This window comes from Aptenodytes forsteri, unplaced genomic scaffold, assembly GCF_000699145.1.
Source record: "Aptenodytes forsteri isolate BGI_AS27 unplaced genomic scaffold, ASM69914v1 Scaffold295, whole genome shotgun sequence".
NCBI classification, from domain to species: Eukaryota; Metazoa; Chordata; class Aves; order Sphenisciformes; family Spheniscidae; genus Aptenodytes; species Aptenodytes forsteri.
The window spans coordinates 1,083,016-1,106,010 of NW_008795861.1; the positions used below are offsets into that span (position 1 = coordinate 1,083,016).

At 40.3% G+C, this 22,995-nt stretch overlaps 1 protein-coding gene across 1 annotated transcript in view; it reads right to left on the reverse strand.

The window, feature by feature from the left end:
* LOC103902909 (ubiquinol-cytochrome-c reductase complex assembly factor 1) overlaps positions 1 to 22,995 on the reverse strand; it is a 51,733-nt gene that overhangs the window by 26,752 nt on the left and 1,986 nt on the right. The window contains exons 2-6 of the mRNA XM_009284023.1: positions 19,452 to 19,591; positions 17,708 to 17,812; positions 14,162 to 14,269; positions 10,438 to 10,510; positions 4,265 to 4,322 (exon numbers count right to left, since the gene is read on the reverse strand). Coding sequence (XP_009282298.1) covers positions 4,265 to 4,322; positions 10,438 to 10,510; positions 14,162 to 14,269; positions 17,708 to 17,812; positions 19,452 to 19,591 — 484 coding nt within the window. The remainder of the gene's footprint in view (positions 1 to 4,264; positions 4,323 to 10,437; positions 10,511 to 14,161; positions 14,270 to 17,707; positions 17,813 to 19,451; positions 19,592 to 22,995) is intronic.

Sequence of the window (22,995 nt, forward strand, 5' to 3'; positions counted from 1 at the left end):
TGGTTCCTATCCAGTCTGCCTTCAGTGGTGGTGAAGCAGGAGGAGAGAGCAGTGCACAGACCAACAGCTAACAATTGGTCACTGATGAGCAGGACTGGAGTGGTGTTCAGAGTAAAACCTGCTACCCACAAAGCCTAAAAGGCAGCTCTGTGTTTGGATGCATAGTGCTGTCACAGAGCTGTTCTGCAGCACCACGAGTGAGATCATGGAATTTTGCAGTTTATTTGAAAATTTGGTAGTTTGTTACTACACCTGCCATCTGAGGTTTAAAAGACAGACTCTTTAAAGACTATAAACCTTCTAACTAGATCAACACAGTGTGAAGCATTTTATCGTTTCACTACAGAATCTGTTCTGTAGTTTAGTCAAATACTGACTCATCTTTGTCAAACCATGAAAGCAAAATTAGTCCAAGCTATCTTTAGAAAGCCGTCTACCTGACATTGGTTGGGTTGGATAATTTATACTGTATTTAAGTTATGCAGAGAGATTATGTTAGAAGAAAATTATATGAAAGGATGCCTGAAAAGGAACAGGAGCACCTACAACTCAACCCATCTTAGATGAGGTGTAGCAGGTTCCCACAACAGCCTCAGCTACAACACCTTCTGTCAGTATTCCCAAAGTGCCAACAGACTGGCTTGAACACCAGAAGCAGTAGTCAACACCACCCTGTCGACTGTTGTGAGGTGGCTCAGTGCCATGCAATCAAGGTGTGATAATGCATTATACTTCTGAGGGCAAAGCCCACTCAGAGCTTCCTGCTATACCCTGCACTTCGCCACTTGTTCCCGCTTCCTCAGTTGCTCCAGAGCAACTATTTCTGGGGCTGTTATACTTGTTCCGAGAAATTACTCTGGCTTAACAACACAAGTGTCAACAGCAATTTTGGAAGGCTTTATTCTGTTTAACCCATTCACAAATGGCCAGCAACAGGGGGGACAGGAGACGCAAGCTCCTGAATCGACTTTGTCATCAGCTATATGTTGTGACATACACTTCTATGAATAATGGTAACAAGCAGAATTCTGAACTTTTCCTGATTAGGTTTGCATGTTATCCGGTGCCCCAGCCTAGCAAGTTCACCAACTACTGTATTTACAGCCATGTACACATCTTTGCTGGGGCACAAGCTAAAAGAACTGAGCCTGGCTGTGCAGTCTTCCTCTCCCCTGGTGCCTTTGCTTAGGCCACGTAGCCCATTCCCTCCTGTTAGGGCAGGATCAACTAAATGCCTACGACCTTCCAGATAAACTTGTTCTTAAAACCTCTCTCAAGCAAGACTCCTCTGATGTAATTTAGACCCCTTTCTCCCTGCCCTCTCTACCACAAAACACAGTTTATTCCCTTTCTTCTGAAGCAGCACATTTCAAAATGGTATGGTATCCTCAGTCTTCTCCATGCAAATCTGAGAAATCTTTTCCTGCAGGAACTGTTTTCTACAAACTTGGTGGTTCTTCTTCTCTGGACTCTCTCAGACTGATCAACACTTTCTCAAGTGCAGATTTCCTTATGAAAAATAATGCTCAGATGAATTCTTGCAACAGATCTGAGTCTTTCAGAACAGGAATTGTAGCACCACTCTATTTTGATCCTAAATACTTTAGAGATGTCACCGTACTTGGTGTGGTGAAAATATGAAGGGAGCTCTAGGTATGATACATCCTGCACCAAGACATTTCTTAGTACAGTCACCAAAGTCATCTCTTTGGCAGTTTCGTAACAGCTCTGGACACAGCCAATACTCCATTTAGACTGCCACTGCTTGGGAAAAGGCAAACCCAGCAGTGGAGATGAACAGCTTAAGATTTTCTAAAAGGTGTGGACTTCTAAATATAAAGAAAGAGTCTTCCTGACATCAAAGGTGTGAAGTAACAGAAACGGCCTATAAAAACATGACATTCAGGAAAGAATATTGATAGGTTGATTTTCTAAAGTATAGTTTTAGCACTGCATTGGAAGGCACTGGAGTGTATCTAAAGGAACATTATCTTGAAAGAAGTTAGCAGAAGCAGAGCACCTGAATTTCCCCCCTTTCTGACTGGAGGTAAGTAGGACAGCTCTATTCACAGACAAGAAACAAGAGCCAGAGATTCAAACAGAGGACCCACCAGAATCTGTAACACAAGAATGTATGCTCTGACAAGCACCTTAAGTCTATAAAAGGTGGGATACAAAAAGCATCGAAACGCAGTTGACTAGAACATGATGGGCAATGACAACAGCAAGAAAGGAGGCAGGGTTTACCAAACTAGGAAAAACTGTCATCTTCTCCAGCTCCAGAAGACACTCTAAATCAGTTGAAACTAAAACTGAAGAAGAGGGAAGAATTAAGTACACCAGAAAGTGATCTAGATTGCATCGCAAGGGGGAACAGGAACGTTTTAACAGATGGTAAACAGAATCTACATGGTCAGGTTGCTGGCCACCAGATCAGGAAGGTTTCTAGCCTCTCAGGCAAAGGTCCAGCAGGAAAGACAGAGGTATTGGAGCCTTCAGGCAAAGGTAGGATGTCCTTGATGTTGCCAGAGCTAGCAGAATCAACAATGTTCTGCTCCCACTTTACTGAGGTCAAACTGATTGAAAAAAGAGAATCAGAGAGAACACAACAACAAACATGACTGTGAAAGCAAAATTATGTCATGGCAGGATCCTGGTCACTTAACTAATCCCAAGCAAAGCCTGCAGCATTTCCCAGTGACCCAGGTAGTGAACAGGCATATCACGGGCTTCTCTGTATCCTGGAATATCAAACTGGATCTCTCATTTGTGGTCCAGAATGACAGCGCTCCTTAGGTTAAGCTGCCAGGAACACGGAGGAGCCAGGCACATAAACCTTAGAAAAATTAACCTTTAGTGCTAACATCCACACTCGAATTTTCATCGCTGTCATACCAAGTAGAAGGATTTGGTTCCTTCCTGCTTGTGTAGTATATTGCTGTCAACCTGTCCACCATAACTTAAGAGTACTTCAATTTCCCTCATTAAATGTCTCCTTAACATCACTGGCTCAAAGTGTGGCAACTCTTGGCCTTCTCCAATGTAGCTTTGATCTCAGAATTTTTGTGTCTATTCCATACTAGTTTCATCTCTATCATAGTCCCCTTGTTTATTTTTATGTCTGTCATGAAAGAAGACTATGTATCTTGAATTTGATGCTGTGTATCACAGAGTACATTTTTCTGTCAATACGAAATCAAGATGATGCGGAAAAAAGTGTGTTCTTTGCAGATTCATGTTACCCCTCTTTGTTTTTCCCCAGACACTTACAGTTTGGTTTTGAGTATTTATTGCAGTAGTTTTCCAAATATCGATATGAATGATTAGCTTATCAATTTTTAAAGCCTTTTTTCCACAGGGAACAGTAAGAAATAAATAAACTGCACATCTCAAGGGTCTTCCTTACTTGATTCCACTGATTTTAATAACTGATAATTTCAATGGTTCTGCTGATTTCAATAACTGATAATTTCAATGGTTCTCCTAATTTATTCATTCTTTAGTGAAATGAGTTGCCCCATCTTTCAATATATTGAGGAGACAGGAAATTAAAAGGAGGGAAGGGGAAAAAAAAGGAGGCAAGGAAATAAGGGGCCTATGCTTAAGTGCAGCTATTTCAGTACAAACTTCCTTTCAGCCTTTGGATAGCTGAACGTAAGTCTATGGACTTCAGTGTCCTGAAAGATCTGGCACTTAAAAATTACTGTACTCCTTTGTGCATCCCTCTGACCTTTACAAGTATGTAATGCTAGATGAAAACCTGATTTTTTTGGCTACTATTTTCACAAATGAAAAAAGGAAAAAACTTAATGTTTAAGGTGTGAAATATTTTTACACATAGCCACGCTGGCATTCACCAACCTGCATGTACGTTTCAGAGGTACAAGAATAAATGCCAATGCTATAATTTGTTAAATGCTTCTGACGAGCAACAACTTCAATCACCACAAATTCTCCCAATTTAAACCACTTTTACATAAATTTAAACTTATCCTAAAACACCCAAGTAAGAGCTTTCCACATAGGCTTTTAGAAAACTCATGGCAAAGATCATTCCACTACTGAGGAATTTAGAGATGTAAAAGATGTTAGCTTCTCTATGGGACTTTTTGTTCTTTAGTAGAAAACTGCTAACATTCAGTAATTACTAAATTGAATATAACCACTACCATAAATAACCATGGAGCCTACTTTTTCTCACATTAAGGTACATATCACTCTATTTCCTGAAAATAGTTATATTACTATTTTACTTTTCACTTACCAGACATGAAGCTGTGCTACTAGAAACCATGAATTCAAAGTATCAGGCATTTGGCACCCTTGATGGGAGGGGGAAAAAAAAAAAACAACACAAAAACAAAACTAAGCATTAATATGAATTTCATCACGTTTTGCACCTAACAAATTCATTACACCAAAATCTAAATACATTTTAGTAATTTAATTTCTGGCCCTAAATGGTATATACATATCAGAAAAACATCATTTACTGTCACACTTGTGCTTAAACTCTAGAACATGCAGCCAGCCACAGGATGCTGTAGATTCCAAAAGATTTCATGTGTTTAGAACTCACTTAGATAACATTTACAGGGCGGGAAGGGGGGAAATCCAAAATGGAGAATTAGACAAACATGTGGCTTCTAGCTCAGGAGGTCCCAAAGCAGTAAAGAATAACAGGAAAGTATCAACAGATGCTTTGCTCCATTCTTACACCTTCCTTTAACATGTGCTGTTGCCTCCTGCCAGGGACAGGATACTGTGCTGAGTCTTTGCTCCGACTCCATTGTTCAGATTTACTACACGGCTGTGCAGCCCACAGCACCCTGAACGTACCTTGCCTCTAGCCATTCTACATTAGGATTAAACCCAACAACCAACCATAGAAACAATTTCTGTTTCCAGATTTAGCTCTACTCCAATAGCCACTGGGTTTCCCAGAGATGGTGTGTCCATATGCATGTTCACACTATGGATCTGCATGTGCCATTAGGATGTGAGGCTGGAGATTTAGGCTATGTGGCACAGAAACCATATTCCTCTTCCTCATGCTTGAAAAGCATGGACCTACAGGTTATGCGCACATTAAGTCCTTCAGTCCCCATCAATCTTAAACCTTCCTCCTAGGAAGTCACCTCTACATCTGTTTCCTGGAGAAGTTTTTAAGAGGAGTACCTAATGAGAAGGATCTGACACAGTCACCTTGGCCTACCTAGCACTTGGTCTTGTCATCTGGACTCTTCAAACCTAGCTGTAAGAAGGCCAGAGAGCATTCGGAAATGGACTCTCCAGTCAGATGTGCCCCAAGGAAGTCAACTTTATCTTTTCTGTGTTGAATATATTCCTTCCTGACTCCTATACTTCTTGGTTCTCAAGTATTACCAAGGAGATTCACCTGGATCATGAAGCAATACTTTTCACTGCCTCTTCCTTTTTATATGCCAGCTACGGTCAGGCAACCACCAGAAGAACCAAGCAAATAATCACTATTCCTCCCTCCTCAGAGAGTTGACTCCATCAGTGCTTAGGAGGTGCCAAGCTTCAGCATCAGTGCCCATACATCACCTATGCCACCTCCAAGACAGTGTAAAGACACTAACAGTCTATGTTTGGATATTAAACACAAGTTTCCCTCACCCTTCACCCCTTTTGGCTCTCTCACTCCTATTAGAAATAGTTCATGTGCCTAGAAATGACTCCTTTGACCTAAAGGCATGCCAAGGCATCTCTAACCAGGGCAAGAGTACACAAAGCTTGCATTAATCAAACCATTTCATTAAATGAAGGTTCCACAAGCAAGATTCAGAGTAAAACACTTAGTTCAACAGACAGAAGTTTCTGAAGTAGAAGTTACCATTTATCAGTCTCCCACCACAGAAATCACTCTTCAGTGGAAAAGCAAAGCTCATACCTCTAGCACTGGAAATACGGAAAGTTTTTGAAGACCTATTCAGTACCCAGGAGGGAAGAATTTTTTCTCTAACTTTCCAAGTGTTGCACTTCTATTTTTATAATTCATTTTTTAACTTCTATATTAGGACTGTCTACATCATAAATTTAAAGGAAGGATGGCTCCTTTAAAGCAACAAGCTTGCCCTCAGATATCAGCTTTTAAAAAGGAGTGCAATTCTAAAATTTGGTCTTTTGGAACATCTTATTCAGGGAAACTAACTGGGGAGAAAGATCCATCCTATAATTAAACAGAAAATTACTCCCTTCAGAATACAGTTAGATACAGAAAAAATGTCTGATGGTAAAGCTACCTATGAAATTACTGTGATTATTATCAGCTGGGGAATAAATCTATTCTGCCCACAGAACACATGCTGTCCACATGTCTGCGTACAATTAGAGACATGAATGCTCAGTATTATGAGGACATACCTCTTCCTCCAGTCATATTCTGCACTTAAAATTCATCAGGTAAGGGATGCAAAACTTGAGCGTGGACTTTCTTTCATGATAGATCATCTTTGCCACTACCACAATTTTAGGAAGGACGCAATGGGATAATATCCCCACACCCTGCAAAAAAACAGGTGCACTATGTCAGCGTTCCCCTGAGCATAACAGATAGCAGCAAGTGTCTATAAGGCACCTGATGGGCTAAGGGAGACAGAAGAATCCAGAGTCCTGTAGGTAAACTCCAGCCCTTTCGAGCTGCTCGGTAGCCCCACTAGGAGACATCTGAAAGGCTGTTTTGACAGGGCCAGCTCTTTACTACTGCAGCTGCATGACAGTGGAGCAATTAACAGTATTAACAGTTCAAGATGAATTCACGGTAACCCTACACTCCATGTTCATCAGACAAACTTCAGCTCAGCTCTCAGTATCACCTACCTGATCCTAAAAGCTCTTCTGACCTTTCAAGTATAAGGTTAGGCATGAAACACTCTCCTCACTGGTGGCTACCTCCTTCATTTTGTTAGAACCACCTAAGCTCTGCAAGCTTTGTGCACAGAAAGCCTGGCACCAGCAATCTTGCTATTCCCTCTACTACTTCTCTGCTCTCCTTTAAACAGGAAACAGCTGAAGTCCTAAAACAGCTCCACTTCCCATATAAGCAGAACAGTACAGACATTTGGGACATAGGCTCTAAAGCGGAGTTCCCAAAGTTTTGTCCGTGGATGATCACAAAACAAAGAGACAACAGAATGGCAGGTATAATAAAGTTAACTGCAGTATAATACTAGAGTCAATTAAAACGTCTCCTTTATATACTACAGTGGCCTCATGACTTGCATATCCATAGTCCCTATTTTGGGAACTGCTGTTCTAAGGCATAATACAGAGAAAGGCAGTTCACAGGGCTCATACTGCATAACAAAGTCTCAGAAATTTCACCAGGTATCAGCAGAAATGCACTGAGATAGCAAGATAGACCATGAGACATGAAATGCTATCATTGTCCTAGTCCTCAACACCATACTATCCAGTCTTTACACTCTATGTCACCTCTGTCAGAGAACTATTTGACAAAATCCACATACCAATCCAAGTTCCACAAGGTCACATTGCAGTTGTTATTCATGCCACAACATAACCACATCACAAAAGCACATCCAGAAACACTAAAGAAGGCTCTATGAAGAACTGGTTCTGATCACACAGGGTTAATGAGCCCACAAATGGTTTTACACACGCATGGATGTACGGTTTTCAAGTCCAGCTCAGTAGGCTAACAACTCACAAATGGCAGAGAAAAAGCTCATAAGCTCTCCAGAGACCAGAGCTGACTATGCAGTTCACTTGGATATCTCAACACCATGCAACTAGAGCCAGAAGTGCTGGGGGCAGCAAAGCATAAATACACCACTAGGTCTACATACAGTCAGCTTCGGCTCAAGCAGACCTGAGCTGGGTCCCACGCAGCACCATTACTACTCTTAGGGTTCCTAAGCAGTGCAATTCACCATGTGGGTGTGCAGCACCCACATCAGCATAGTCTCAGGCACACCTGTGCTTGCTGCATCATCAAGGGAAAGAGTTAAGAGTTAGTTGCTTCCTGTTCCTACTAGTCCCCCAGGCTGCTCTTTTGGGAGTGAGCTGCAGTCCTGGCTTAAGCGATGCCCATCTTTATTTGAAAAAGGAGCAATTCAGAACAGAAAAACACAGCTCCTGACTGACCTAGTTTGATGAAGACATGGCGAATTGAACTGAAAGTTGGATATCTTGCTTCATGCCATGTTTCCCCCTCTTAATCTTGTACTCCTCACCACCTACTTTATGTCACAGCTGCTGTCCATCAGACCTTTCCATGTGCCACATTAATTCACTAACACAGCAAAACAGTAAGTCTGTAAAAAACTGTGCTGTTTTCTTTCAGTGACCTAAACAGCTCACCGGAGGACATGGTAATTGTCCAGTCCAGAACACAGGCAGAGGAAGACGGAGAAGTGAGCCTTTTCCCTTTGGCCACTATTTTGACTCAGCTACCCATGGAACCACAGCCTAAAGCTTCTTCATTGGCAAAATCAATTTAAAAGGTTCCTGCCCACCCCATACAGTCTGCATTTTAGGGGAACTACTTTTTAAACATGGATCACATGCCTGTTAAATTTAGAGCTAATTCCCCAAACAGCTGCAGCTGTAAGTAGATAGAAGTAACATAAACAACTTCTATCTGTTTTTATATGAAAGCAACAATTTCTTTGGAACCACAACCATAGACCCCAACACCACAGGCGTTCTTATAACACCGATGGGTGCATCACGCACTGTCAATCTCGGCAAAACAAACTATCTTGTTCCTTACGTAACAATGGTCTCAAGTCAATGCAAGCATAGGTTTCCCTGGGTGTAAATTCAGAGATGAACTGGCTATAACTTGTACTACAGAGCAAAAAGACAAAAGGAGCAACAAGGACATTCTGGAGAAAATGGTGAAACCTGAAGGACAGGCTGCCTGCTGTTTGTGATATGTTTAAAGTGAGGGGGAGCTCTGGGAATTTCCTCTTTAAAACAGTAAGACAATATCAAGAATACAACTGAGTCATTTTACTCAGTATTGAGCCTGAAAATCTGTGCCAGTATCTTTTTCACAGACATGTTTTGAAATTCCTTTAAATTTTAATCTAGGGCAACATTTATATATCTTTGTACAATTAACCTGTTAAGCACAGATAGTGAAACACCAGCTAAAAACAGCAAAGCCTCTGTTTGAGAGGCAAATATGACAAACAGAAGAGAACTTATCTGAGAAAGCCTGAGAGGGCACACAGCTGGAGAGAGGTGTGTGCACAGGAAAAATGAGGTTCTAATTTTTTCATGACTAATGATGAATCCTACTGCTCACAGAGTTCTCTCACTCCTGCAACCGCTGAAACCACATCACAGTTTTGGAAAACCTTCTGAAAGCCATCGGAAAATCTTGCAGCAGCAACACCATGTACCAAACCACCCTCAATAAGCTCTGCACTAGATGAACACACAAAGATGTCCCTTCAGCTGATCTCTCAGGAGGCAGCAGCAGCAGCCCCAACCTGTGCTGGTGCATCATAAAGCCGTAAGAAAGCATTTGGTAAGCTCAGCAACTCAGGTGACAGGCCAGATCAAGGCAATGGGTTTACTACCAGCTAAATCACACTGACATAGGAAATAATTCACATAAGAATAAAATATTGTTGAAGCTTACGTAAGTCTCAAAAACACATCTTCCCCATTCACCAGCCAGACATGATACTAATAAAAGCAGCAACAGACTTTTTAGCTAATAGATAAAAAACCATGTGCAACATGGAAAAGCCATCCCAGTTCAAGCCAGTATTATTCCTATATACTTAAAGGAGGGACTTGTGTCTTCGTTCTAGTCATACTCTCTACCCAGTCAAGAGATGTGTCCTGGTGTAATGCTGTCACGGTCAGTAAAATGTAGAAAGTCTCTTAAGTTCTAGCCAAACCTGTCCCAGCCATGAGGAAGAGAGACAGGTAGGACCCTGTGATCTAACTGACCCTGTATCATAAAAAAAAGCTGTGCATCAGTGGAGGGGGATGGTTCTCATACATGGATCCCGGTTATACTGGACCTTCTCACAACTGGTCATAGGACAGAGTAGGACACAGAGACCATCTGACCACAGTAAAAAGGGAAGAGAGATCTGGATTCTTAGTTTATCCCACCCCGGTAATAAAAAAGGCAATATCCTTCAAAGTCCAGGATATTCTGGGTTTTACCTATCCCACCCTTGTTCTTGTTCTCCATCACAGTGGGCAAAATGTAACAATCCCAGGCTCCAGAGTCTGCCCTTGAACCCTTGCCACTGCAGAGCTTAAGGGAATGCTGTAGTACACTCAGCTTCTAGTTGACCATGCACTGCTAGGGTCTGACAAGTCTTTTTGCTGTCATATTTATTGGTATAAATATATCTAAAGAATTTTCATCAGAAGTTCTCTCACCAGGGCAGTACTCCAAATACCATCAAGTCCATTACTTACTGTTAAAAAATTCCTCGTAGTCGGTTTTCTCCACACAGCATGTGTACATGCGCAAAGCTGCTACCTTAATTTTCTAAAGAAAAAGAAAAGACAATACTTAAAGTATTCATCATGAGAGCTAGTGAACACTATTGGTTTTGTTAAATACATACACTATTATTGTCTGAAAAGACTTCTTTTGAGAAACACAATCACTTGAGATTTTCAGGAGCACATTAAACTATTATATCTCCCAGAAATGACACAAGTATAATCAGTCTTGCCTTGAGGCAAAAAAAAGATTAAATGGCTTCTTGAATACCCTTCCAAATCTAGTTTAATATAATACTGTCATTACAGAAAAATAAATGAAATGGCTTTCCTTACAGAGACTCCAAAGATCCCAATTCACAATTCCTGGTTTCCTCCAATAATTTTAACTGATGTATACCACTCGAAGTGTTTTGTATAATCTAAGTTTTAAATATTAAAGTGACATACATGTCCTAAAAATATCTCTTTTCCTACAAAAATGAAAATTGACCAACTAAGCTTCACAAGCGAGAAAGGAATCCCAAATGATGAATGACATGAGGTATACTCAGGTGCTTTGGCACTTCTGATTTTGTTCTTGGCCTGCCATTGCACCAGAAACACCTTCAGTGCATCACCTGTAACAAAGATACATGTGCTGAAGCTTCAAAGAGCACAATAACCGATAGCAAAGATCTTAAAGAGAAGAGAGGTCAGCCATTTCTGTTTACTAACATCAAGGGGAGAAAAATAAAAAAATTTGAAAACTCCAGAGCCCACTCCCCTACCTAAGCCAGAAAGCAGCACTGGATTTGGGTTGTTTTGCATTTTTTGGTTTTTTATTTTTAGTGACATACACTAGGGATCATCTCAGTGCTCACTATACTACAGAGATGAGCCCTATGCCTGTCAAATGGCACTTCAAATTACCGAAGTAATTATTTGTGTCTCCTCCAACCAAAAGAAAAATAAGGAAGTTGCAACTGATCTCCTGCTGTGGAAACACACGAGCCATTATTTTTCTTATTCAATAATCTCAGGCTTCTGTCAAAAATCAAGTATACATCTAAACTTCTTGCAGTAAAATAATTTACACTGCTTACTGGAGTTCTGAAAGTCTCCTTTTTAAAGGAAATGCTGCTTGGCCTGGGAGTAGAGATCTCCCTGGTGAAAGCCATTGCCCCAGACCAGGCATTACTAGACATTAAAAACATATTGTAAAGAACAGTCCCTGCAATCCAGCCCTTAAATAAGGCAGGTTACACAGGAGAAACTGGTGAAATTTAATCATGGAAGTTTCAGGGTGTAGAAGAGGTGTGGGGGAAGGGAGAAGAAAATGGAAAAAAGCAGAGAAATATTAAGAAACTTCCCTAAGATCTCATAGAGAGCACTGGCAAGGCCAAAAATGAACTCAGGTCTCTTGGGCCCTAACCACAAAATAACTCTCTCCAAACCCAAGTTCCCTAGCCAAAAGCAGGCAGTAAAGAGTAGCAATTAAGGAGAACTCTGAATCAACACTTAGAGCTAATAAGAATCTTTATTACAACAATATGTACACAAGCACATGGGAGAAACTACTCTCTCATGAGGTTTAGCATCACCTGATTAAAAACAACTGATTTTAACCAAAATACCTAACCCTCTAGTTATCTTTTCCTTATATTTTCTTTCTGAGGAGCGAGATGCAATCAGCAACAGTCAGATCAGTCTCGGAGGAGGTTCACTCTGCCTTGCAGATATTCAAAGCACTTTATATGTTTTAATTCCTGCACAGTTGGGTTCAGCCCTTCCTTCAAGCTGCCTTTTCCTCTCGCTCTTTTATACTGTGTCCTAGTTCAGAGCAAAGAAATTATGAATTTCATCTCTTTTTCCTTCTGCATAAGGAACTGAAGGTGTCTCTTACAGAACTGCTCTCATTTAGTCAATGTTAACTTTATAAAGCTTTATGAAAGGACTATTTAAAAAACACGAAAGAGGAGGACCCATTTGTGACTCTGCCCTATTCAGCTACTACTGAACAGCAACTCAAACAGCAATCATAACATATCTCACTACTGTCCGTTTGGGAGACCCTCCTGTCACAGAAATACAGAACACTGAAAGAGGTTCAGAGATGGGCAACAAAAATCAAAACATGAAAGAGCCTCAATAACAGAAACAAGTTAGACTAAGTCTCCTCAGTCCAGAGAAAGACTAAGATATTATGGAATATATAAGTCTATAAAATCATCAGTGGAAGGGAGAATGCAAACATACACTCCAAGGAAACAATAATAACCATTTCATAGAATCATAGAATCATTAAGGTTGGAAAAGACAGAGCTCTAAGATCATCGAGTCCAACCATTGACCCAACACTACCACCCCCCCACCCATGTCCCTAAGCGCCTCATCTACACGTCTTCTAAATACCTCCAGGGGTGGGGACTCACCCACTTCCCTGGGCAGCCTGTTCCAATGTTTCACCACTCTTTCAGAAAAGAAATTTTTCCTCACGTCCAATCTAAACCTCCCCGGGCACAACTTGAGGCCATTGCCTCTCGTCCTATCGCTTGTTACTTGGGAGAAGAGACCAACCCCCACCTCGCTACAACCTCCTCTCAGGTAGTTGTAGAGAGCGATAAGGTCTCCCCTCAGCCTCCTCTTCTCCAGGCTAAACAACCCCAGTTCCCTCAGCCGCTCCTCATCAGACTTGTTCTCCAGACCCCTCACCAGCTTCGTTGCCCTTCTCTGGACACGCTCCAGCACCTCGACGTCCTTCTTGTAGTAAGGGGCCCAAAACTGAACACAGTATTCGAGGCGCGGCCTCACCAGTGCCGAGTACAGGGGCACGATCACTTCCCTCCTCCTGCTGGCCACACTAGTTCTGATACAGGCCAGGATGCCCTTGGCCGCCTGGGCACACTGCCGGCTCATGTTCAGCCGGCTGTCGACCAACACCCCCAGGTCCTTTTCCGACAGGCAGCTTTCCAGCCACTCTTCCCCAAGCCTGTAGCGCTGCATGGGGTTGTTGTGGCCAAAGTGCAGGACCCGACAATTTATTTTTTTTTAAGTACAAAATTAAAAGGCACCAACTGAAAACAACTGTACTTCTTCCCCCAGTGGGTACTCAAGCGATGGAACTCCCTGATATTGAATGGTACGGATGCTATAAACTTACAAGAGTTCAAAGTGCAACTGGACAAATTCATAGAAGAAAAATCCATCAATAGGTATTACAGAAAAATGCCTATTTTCATGCAGGAAGTCCTGAAAAAGACAACTGTTGTAGGCTGGAGGAGCACATGAGACAAGTATCATAATATGCTTTTCCTGTAACTAAATTCTTTCTAGATAACTGCAACTGGTCGTTATTAAGAGACAAGATGATGGTCTATGTGGGTATTTGATTTAGTACATAGATTTGTGTTCTTTGGTGCACAAATGAAGTGAAAATAAGGTATCTGAAGAAATTCAAGAAGGCTTAAGACTCTACAAACCAAATACAATATTCCTACTTATGTCAGTAATGGCAATGCATAGATCAAGGGAGGTTCAAGCTACAGATTATTATTCCTTACATCAAAACCCAAGAATTTACATGTGTAATAATTAGAACTTTTCCATTAAGTACGGCTCCTATCATAAGAAAAGAAGTGGGGGTTTTTTTGTTTGCTTTTTAGAACTCTGAAAGTATCAAACAACCAAAAGAATTATTAAATGAATGCTTTACCCATCTGCTATACTTCAGTGGTCCTGTGAAACCCATTGCTTCTATTATCCTTGTGAAAGCACCCACTTTCTCTTCAGATGGCTGCAAGGAGTCTTTTGCAGAAAGATGCTGTAAAATTGAAATATCACATATTTCAGTCTTAGCAATTAAATCTGCCAAATCATTTTAGTTAGAAAAGCTACAAGTTTAATAGAGTATTTTAGGTTTTTTGTTTACTTTCTTTGTTCAACAAAACATACATATTTAGATCTTCTCTACAAAATATTACACTGTTTTTCCTATGTGACCATCTTCTGTTTACGAATGCAAACATTGCATAACCATTTTGATAAAAGCATCCCATTAGAAGCTCAGACTCAAATAGTTTGTACAGAAACCTGCTTTCTAAAATATGGCTCCCATTCTAGATTACCATATTCTTTCTAGATGTGTCTTTACTTGGGCTTAAATCTTGTGGTACATGAGCTTCACAGGTTCATTATGTAAAAAAAATTCCCTTGTGCCTGTTTTAAATCCAACCTTGCCATTTCATTGGATGCTCCCAATTTTCCTGTAAGAAGCTGCAAACAACCATTTCCTATTCCCTTTTTCAGTATCTTTTATGACTTTTATAGGCCAGTGTCATACATATGCCCATCAATTATCTCTCCTTAGTTTAGAAGGGTCCTAAAATAGCCTCTTCTCATACTGAAGGCTTTTCACATTTCTGATCATTCTGACTGTATTCTCTATAGCTTTCCTAGCACTAGTATAGTAATTTTTGAAATGGCATGAATCATAAATAAATGCATATTAAAATACAGACACATATCCTGCACAAGTTGCTATACTTGATTAAAAACTAACTGTAAAGGTGACAAAAATTGTAGCTTTGAGACATAATCAATCCCTATCTATATCCACACACAAGCTTTAGCATCTGAGATAAAATGCTTTGCACTTGTGTACTATCCATAGATGGCTATTAATGTCTTGAACCCCATCATGCCTAGTATGCAGGTAAATAGGAAGAAACGTGCTCAGTGCCATTTTAGTATCTACCAGTCACCTAGTAAGACAGCGTAACACTGTCAGGACCTCCTTTAATACTCAGATCATTGCTTTGAATGTTGGCCATTAAACCTGTTCACCAAGTTCCCTATTATCATCCAGAACAAAAGCGTTCGCAAAGGCACTTTCCCACCCTCTGCCACACGTGATGGACCCAGTGAGTCTACAGACATGTACGTGAATATTTAAACCAATTTTTAGTACCTTCTCTTCAATATTATCCCACGCAATACTCTTCTCCTCTACATTAAAACTGACACCTAACCTTACATCATAAGATAACTCCATAAGTCCCCCTCCAGCCAGGCAATGACAGGATATGGTCAATGCAGAACTTCTGTCCCAATAACCATTGCTGTACCAAACTCACTAAAACAACTTTCATCTCCTTCAAAGGAACTAAAATCATACTAAAACCCTAGTGAATTTAGGCAGATTAATTTTACTACATGCCTCATATACAAATGCATTATGAAGTCTCCCTCAGTATAGATTTTTCATTATGCCAAGGAAGTTAAGTTAGAAACTAAAGTTATCTCTATTCAACTGTTGTTAGCTCATCACCAAAAAAATGATTGACTGGAAAACAGTCATCTTCTAAGAAATGCCATAATTCTTGCTTCATTCTTCTGCAAGTCTGTCTGGACTAGCTCAGGAGATGGAGAGGGGATTTAAGCAGTGGTTCACCCTATGGATAGAGGCATGCAGTTCATCCTGCCAATGCTAGGCCTGCAGCCAAATGCAATTAAACAGTCCTATAAGCATACATAAAATCAGATCTAGAAAACATATAGAGAAAACTTCAAAAATATGTTTTATAACTCACTCAAAACAAGCTCATCAAGACACTGAAAGGGACATAAGGCCACCTCAGGCTGACTTGCCTGCTCAATACATGAAATTCAGTGCTCAAAGCGAACGATCCTCTTAATTTTGACACCAAATACAAAAATGAAACAATTAGAGCTCACCATTGATTCTAAACCACTTTCCCACCAGGAGTGCATAATCAAGTTCACATTTCAAAGATGAGTAAGTATTTCTCTATTCAAAATAATGAGGTTGCAGTCCAAAAACCTACCTGAAACCTTACCTACACTGTTGTAAACTGCTGCCTCTCTGGTCATAAATCCTGCCAGGCTTCTTACACCAAGGCTATTTTAACCAGGAAGTTTCCCAATTCATCTTTCAACCTTTGTACCCCTCCCATAGCCTTTTCCAATACATCAAAAGCAAGTCTCTGACCTCTGTCTTGAAGATCTTCATGCCACTCCTGGCTTGTTAGATCTACCATCTTGTCATCCATTGCTCTCCCAGATCTGCTCTGCAAATGATGCTTGTGCAGGTATAAGAGGGGCAGCACAGGCAGGCATAGGGACTAGGGGTATGCACCATGTTTGAGAGCCTGGATTCTATTCTTAGCTCTGGCCATGTTAAATTGTACAAGCCATTTTGTATGCTTCAATCTCTTTGTCTGCAAAATGTTTGGTTTACCTCACCAGCTGAAAAACACTGAAAAATTGACTAAGAAAAGGAAAACCTCTAGTTAAGAACTAGATGCAAACAGCAGCCAGGGGTTCTTTCCTTCTACACAGCTCCTTGTTTTCCTTCATTTTGTCTATCCATGTCAAAATAACCAATTTAAAATACTTCTTAGTATTTACCTCTAACTCTACACCAGCAAAATACACAATTAGGCAGATAGTAAACTGGGATTGTTGCTTTTATGCAAGTTTTACCCATCAATTCCTAACTTTCTTTTTCCTTCTGTCCTCTCATTTCTTGCGCACACATTCCATTTTGCCATTTTCTTCACATTGCGTTAACAAGAGCAGATCAGGATATTTATTAGTTGAGAGATGCTGACTCCCTTGGATTAAGTGCTAAACTAATCTTATGAAGATGATTCATGCTCCAGAAAACTTCTATTCCAAGACAAAAGACAATAAATGTAAGAGATGCAGAGGCCATAAATTAACAAAATAGTACAGATGAACAGTAAATAAATTATTAGACAATAATTAGTCATTATTAGTAGATTGCATGACAATTTTCAGTGTTTAGCAGATAGCAAAACTGTCATGACACATTATGCCCAAGCTAAACAATCAGGAAACATCTTGTCACTTCTAATGTGTATGGGCAATTTCTGTGTTTCCCTTTTTAAAGGTAAGAAAGGAACATGTGCCCCCCATCCCAATAACTACTCTCCTTAACTTAGTTTCTTTCCTCATTGGAAAGAAGCCCTCAGGCTTATCATTGGAACCTTCACCCCAGATAACCCAACTGTAACTGCACCTTCCTATGCTAGCACTTCATTTTCTGAAAGGAACAGAGAGGACTTCTCAAATTGTTGGACCCATTGTTCATACTAAAATATTTTATATAAAAGTTGAATCATCTCCTACATGTTTTGAAAAGTATTTTGTTACCTGTACCTGTATAATCCCTAGCACAATGTGCCCTCCAACAATAAAAACATCAAATTCTTCTAACCTTATTTGTATTGTAAAATGATCTGTTTTGCTGTGTAATGGCTCCATTGGCTTGAATCAATCCACCACAGGATTTAGACAGTCGGAACTGGCCAGCCTTGTGTCTCTAGTAAAAATGATAAAAGAAAAGAAAAGAAAACAAACAACTTAAGAGACCATTGACTAGTAAACACTTAACTTTACACCAATTACCCTTAGTTTGCTTCCAAGTCAATTACAGTTCAGTCTAATCCTGAAAAACTTTGTATCACAAAAAGCACAAATTTATTATCATAACTGTTACAAACAAAATGGTTGTCCATGCTTAATGCTCCGCAGCACACATTTTCTACTGTTCTGTAAATGTACTGATGGAATGGACTGGCAGAACACTCCACTCAAAAACCACAGGCTATCTGCTTTGATTTTCTCACATACTACTTCCAGTTACGGGTTTTGTCTCTTAATAAAGAATAATTCTTTTCCCTGGCCTTGCAGAGAAACAGAGTTTATGCTATTTTTATCTACAACTTTATAGTCCATTCAATTGCCTTTGTGGCCAGGACTTGAGCAAAACAAATTACAGGGTAAAAGCTATCACTACAACCACTATAACTTCACAGCACGATTAGTATTACAGATCTACTGCACAATAAAGAAAACTATCAAGTAGGAGTGAGTGGGATCTCCAGGTAGGAAGCTGCACACTGAATAGAACACCTATCATAGCCTCCCAGCACACCCAGATTAGCAGTAACTTGTTTATTAATAAATTCAGACAAAGTAAATATGCTGGTTTGTTCAGAGTAGTCATCCCAGGAAGTCTACTGAATCTACTAGTGGCTCAGAGTAAGCCCAACTCTATCAACCAACTTCACAACTGCTCATTTCCCTCTCTACTCTCAATATCGTATGCTACTCGATATGGACTGGTGCTTTAATAGTATGGTTGTGTCACAAGAGCACAGGCAATTGTCCCAGGACTGGAAGGTCCTATCTGAGAAAAGACATCCAAGCCAAAGAGCTTACAGGTAAGTTTCTAATTCTGTAAGTCATGGCTCTATGATACAAGTTGTAATATACAGGAGGACAAAGAAGAGGCTTAACCTCCTCTCATTTCATTGTATGCAAGAAGGAAACACCAAGAAATATACTCTAATTCTGTTCAGATAGCCTGCATCTATTCCCATTTTCTACACATTTTTCACCGCTCTATTATTAACTATTACATGATGTTCTAGTTAATTTACTATGGATAGACACAATCTGACACTATGCATGCTCTTACAGAACTGGAAGCAAAACAGCAAAGCAGTGCTTTCCACTGAAACACTATTTAATGTTGTGCTGTGCTAGGTAAACATACCATCAGTACTAGAAAGTCCAAAGCTACTGTCCAGTGGAGACATTCTATAAAATAAAGGGCTGGAAATTACATGCAATCATGACTAGCTTGTAGTAGCTGCTTTGGAAAAATGACACCTACATTTGGACTTCTGCATTTAATCTACTCACAACAGATCATTTGGATCCATTAAAAGACTACATAGCTGGAATGAAGACAACTGTGTAATAAAGAGTGGGAGCTCACCCTTTTAGCAGCAGAAAGCTTTTAAGTTGCCTTGATATTTCAGCAATACAGATAGTGAAGACATCACTTTTGGAAGCCTCTTTATTTAAAAACCATTGCTTTTTCTTACTAATTTAAACTTTTTTTTTCTTTTTTTTTTTTTTAACACACACTTTAACATACTCTGACATCCTACCTGGAAAATACCATAGAGCATCCATCTACACTGGCCTTGGACTGTGGTTGTCTGTAATAATCCACTGCATGCTGCTATCCATTGAGTTACTCCAGTCTGGCAGCTCTGGAACAGAGAGACTAGCAATGAAGAAAAGGACCCTAATACTCAGAAACAGTTTAACTGTCCTCCTGCTTCCACAAGTTTTATTCATTTATATAACAATTCTCAAACTAAACTCCCAACTTGTGCTTGACAGAAGCATAGATTTTGATTTTTAAAAAATACTGCCTTCCAGTACAAGCATGCAACCTGAGTTTGATGGCAGAAACATATCAGTCAAAGAAAATGGTGGGCTGTCTACGTCATAAAACTACACCACAATTTTTATATCTATACAATAAATTCAAATGCTTAAGAAGCATTCTTCCATTGACTGAGTGATCTCTAAAAAGCCCTCATCCAAGTCTCAGCTGTTATGCATCTTTGTCTTACTTTACTCAGGCACAGCTAAGAATTTTAGTATTTCAAAAGTGTATATTGTCCCAATAAATTTCAGTGAAGATAATTTTCTGTAATGAAAATGTCAGGTAATATGGAAAAGAGGCAGGGTTTTCTTTGCACCTTTCATTTTCTGCAATATTCAAGTTAGTACAATATTTGCCTCCTTCATGTATGTTCTACATTAATACCGGAAATAATGTATGTATTATTAGAATGGATATGCTTTTTTCCAATAAAAATAGCTTTATTTTCAATTAGCCACAAAGATGATTAAGAGATTGAAGCATCCAACATATGAGGAGAGGTTTAGCTTTGAGAAGAGACGACTCCAGGGAAATCTTACCAATTTGTATAAATAACTGACAGGGCGGGCAGTCAAACTCTTCTTAGTGGTGCCCAGGGAAAGGACGACTATGAGACTAGCAGATCTGCCCAAAGATTAGGAGGAACAGACACAAAACCAACTTGAGTTCCTGTTCCCCATTCCCTGTACCTGCACAATCACTGCTGTCCCTCAGGTGCAGTGTACTGCCTCCTCAGCCTGTCCCTTGTCAGCTCCTCACAGAGCTGCACTTTTAATCTATTAAAGGAATGGATTAGGGTTTTTAAAAACTGCAAGGGGAGATATGCACTACCATAACAAATGTGATTAGTGTTCACTACTACTACACCTTCCCACTTCTACTGTAGCGAGACTACTTAGTTTCTGTTGTTCCTCTGTAACATCACTACTCAGCAAGTAAAATTATGAAAGTGATACATTTCTATCCAAAAAGACATTTCAGCTGAGTACCACAAAGTACTTTTTGAGGCAATCCAGTGCTCTGACATAAACAGTTTAACAAACGTTTAAGTAAGAAAGAAAATTCACCATTTTTTATAAATAATTACTACAAGATTCCAAGGCATCTGACAGAATTTTTTTGAGGCTTTTTCTTTGTAATAAGAAGGAAAACATGCCTAGGTTGCAGTATGTCCTAGAGCTTGAATATACTGGGGTTTATAGCTGTTGAAAAGCACTACTGCAACAAAACCGGACAGAGACATATGAAAACATAAAATAAGCATACACACACTTAAAAGGTGAGATGTGATAAACAGTCAAGTAATAAAGAAAGACAACAGCAGAAAGCAGCAGAGCAACAAAAAGGGAACACGATGAGCTAAGAAATCTTCCCTAAGCTGGCATCACTGTTTGCAGAACATAACCTTCCTTTCAAATTACAAGTGCTACTTTCATTACTCCATTTGGCTGAAAGAAAATGTACCAAGCATAAACTGAACAGGATTACTCAGGAATAGTCTGCAGACAGCACAAGCACCTCCTGCTGCTAGCTGCCTTGTCAAGATACAGATGAAAGAATATCACTATGGTCGTCTAAATCCTCCTGGCAACAATTAGGAAAGCCTTGTAGTAGGTAGTAGATACCTACTACAGGTAGGTATCTTTTAGTAGATACCTACTAAAAGGTAGTAGACAAACTATTCATCAATATCTCTTCTTAGGTAAAAAACAGCTTTATCATAATGGCAGTATTAACTAGTAGAGCAGATATGTTTGGACAATAATCAGGACTGTATCATACACTGTGAGCTCCTGAGAAGGCTTGAAGATGGAAGAAAAAACAAATTTCCTTTCTTATTTCCAGTAAAAAGAAGAGACACTGAAAGTTTGGAGACTTATTTTCATACGATTAGGCAACTATTACATTCTAATGCAAAAGCAGATGCTGGGAAATGCCAAGGATCAGCAAAGCTTGAGCTGAAGCATGTTGCTGCTGTCAGAAGTCCCTGCCTCCCAACTGTGTACTCCCACCACTTACTACAGCTCAGGTGCTTCTCTGATTACAAAGTAAGGCAATTCAGACTACAAAAATGGCAAATGACTACATCTCCTCCCCTCCAAAGAGAAATTTTTCTGGCCAGGCTGAAAAGTTGAATCAGCTTACTTTGCCATATGAATGCCAGAAGCAGCTGGGAGAGGAGTTGCCCAGGGACAGGTAAGCCTAGAAGACAAGTCCTTCACCTTCTGCAAGCAGGTTTCATTGCAAACCGCACCCTGGGGGCACAGCTCCACAGACAGCTGAACCCATCTGGTGACTCACTGCTTCTCTACCACTCCCCTTGCTCCCCTCCTGCCTGGCTTCCCTCTCCCTTTTTTGCTAGTGATTGCCTCTTTAACACATTAAAACTGCAGGAAACTATTTTTATGTTGCCACAGTTCTGCTGCTCAAGCATTTGGAGCACAGGGGCAAGAAAAACGCTGGAGGAGGCAACGGTAGGCAACAGTGCAAAGACATGAGCAAGGAGAAAGTAGAAACAGAAGGAGGAAGCAGGAACTCAAGCTCATTGCACTTCAGTTGCTCTCAGGCAGGTTTGCTCTCAGTTGCTTTCAGCTGGAGTGCTGAAAGGGCAGGGCTCACCATGCTTGTAAAAACCACACCCTGAGACATCAGTTCCAAGAACTTAGTGGATTAATTTCCTACGTGGGTATTGCTCTCTGACTAAAGGCCTTTCATCTTCCTGACAAATCTGTCTCCACCTAGCAGCGCTGGCCATCCCTGTATTCGCGTTGTGACAGAGTATCAGACTCAGGCACAAACTTCCCTTTTCTAGACTATATGCTAAAAATTGGTACTCTGCTGCAAAGACTTTAAAGGCTAATAAAAAGAAAAAAAGTACACAAATGCGTAAGAAAGAAGAAAGGAGTTGCATGATTAGTAATCCACTCTCACACATTCACAGGAACCCAATCTCTTCTACTTAACACAGAAATTGGAATCTTTATATTATCCTTGCTATCAAGCACCTCTAAAGTGAGAAGGGAGCCTCTAAGAATGGCCGTCCCCACCCCACAGGGCACATACACTGTGCCCAAAGCAACAAGAGAAGTACCAGACTAAAAGAAAAATTTCTCGAGCCCCAATCAGGAGTACTAAAGCCTGGCATAATTCTTATGTAAACACAAACTCCGAAGGAAAAGCTCGACCCACTCCTTCACCAGACACTACCGCCGGAGGAGGGGGCCATGGGGAGGCGGGAACAGCCGGTGGGGGCAGCA